At 64.3% G+C, this 875-nt stretch overlaps 1 protein-coding gene across 2 annotated transcripts in view; it reads right to left on the bottom strand.

Annotated features, from left to right (window-relative positions):
• The window catches only part of Lmx1b (LIM homeobox transcription factor 1 beta), a 69400-nt gene extending 68532 nt beyond the window's left edge, over window positions 1-868 (bottom strand). For both annotated transcript variants that reach the window (XM_019205934.1, XM_010613553.2), the window contains exon 1: window positions 748-868. In XM_019205934.1, the coding sequence (XP_019061479.1) occupies window positions 748-820 (73 nt within the window). In that variant the 5' untranslated portion in view covers window positions 821-868. The remainder of the gene's footprint in view (window positions 1-747) is intronic.
• Window positions 869-875: the final 7 nt, after the last annotated feature.

Here is an 875-nt window from a genome sequence, read left to right as displayed (position 1 = left end):
GCCCCAGAGTCCCGGGGCGCGTTGCGCTTGCAGTCCCGGGCCTCGAGGGCCAGGATGGCCGGGGAGAGCCTCCCCGCCGCCTATGCTCCTCTGGCCTCTGGGTCAAGGGCCCGGCAGCCCCAGCCAGTACGTATCAGTCCGCGGGATCCAGCGAGGACAGCCGCGGCCCTCTAGCCTTGGTCCGGCGCTGCGCTGTTCCCTTTTCCGGAGATTCAGCGCCTTGGTGTTTTTCGGTGTGGGGCAGCCGGCGGGGACCCAGACAGTCGAGGTGAGGCTGGGGCGCTAGCTGGCTGACACGCCCCGCGGTGGCTATCTTAGTGGTCTGTCCCAATCTCCTCCCCAAATTGTGATCTGGATGGCCCAGGGGACATTTTTCTCCTAGACGTCCCCCACCCCCAGTGACCAGGCACTGCTCCCAGGCTGGAGAAGGTGACTACTTGGGTTTTCTATCACCTCTGCCACCCGCTTCCCAGAACCTAGTCAGGGTGAGGATGGCGGGTGGCAGATGGAGTTGTCCTGTCCCCTCTCATCCTGAGGCATGTCCCTGCACACCCTGTCCCCTCAGGGAGACCGCCTAGGCGTGCTTGTTGCTCCCCTGATGATCACTGGTGGAGTCCCATCCCCATCTCCTGCTCCCCGTTTGCTGCAAACCCATTTCCTTTATTCGTTGGCCTCGATGACTGTATCCACTGTGGGACGACGCCCCTGTCCCATTCCCCTACCCACTCGAGCGTCGGACCCTGCACTCACCCAGCAGCACCCCCAGAGTGGCGGGCCCGGGGCGCAGGGCGTGCTCCTCCATCTTGATGCCATCCAACATCTTGGCGCAGTCCGTCTGCCCGCGAGGGAAGCACCTCTCCAGCGACTCGGGACCT

The sequence above is a fragment of the Fukomys damarensis genome, unplaced genomic scaffold (assembly GCF_012274545.1).
Source record: "Fukomys damarensis isolate Sample0158 unplaced genomic scaffold, DMR_v1.0_HiC HiC_scaffold_36, whole genome shotgun sequence".
Lineage (NCBI taxonomy): Eukaryota > Metazoa > Chordata > Mammalia > Rodentia > Bathyergidae > Fukomys > Fukomys damarensis.
This window is presented reverse-complemented; position numbering and strand designations above follow the sequence as displayed.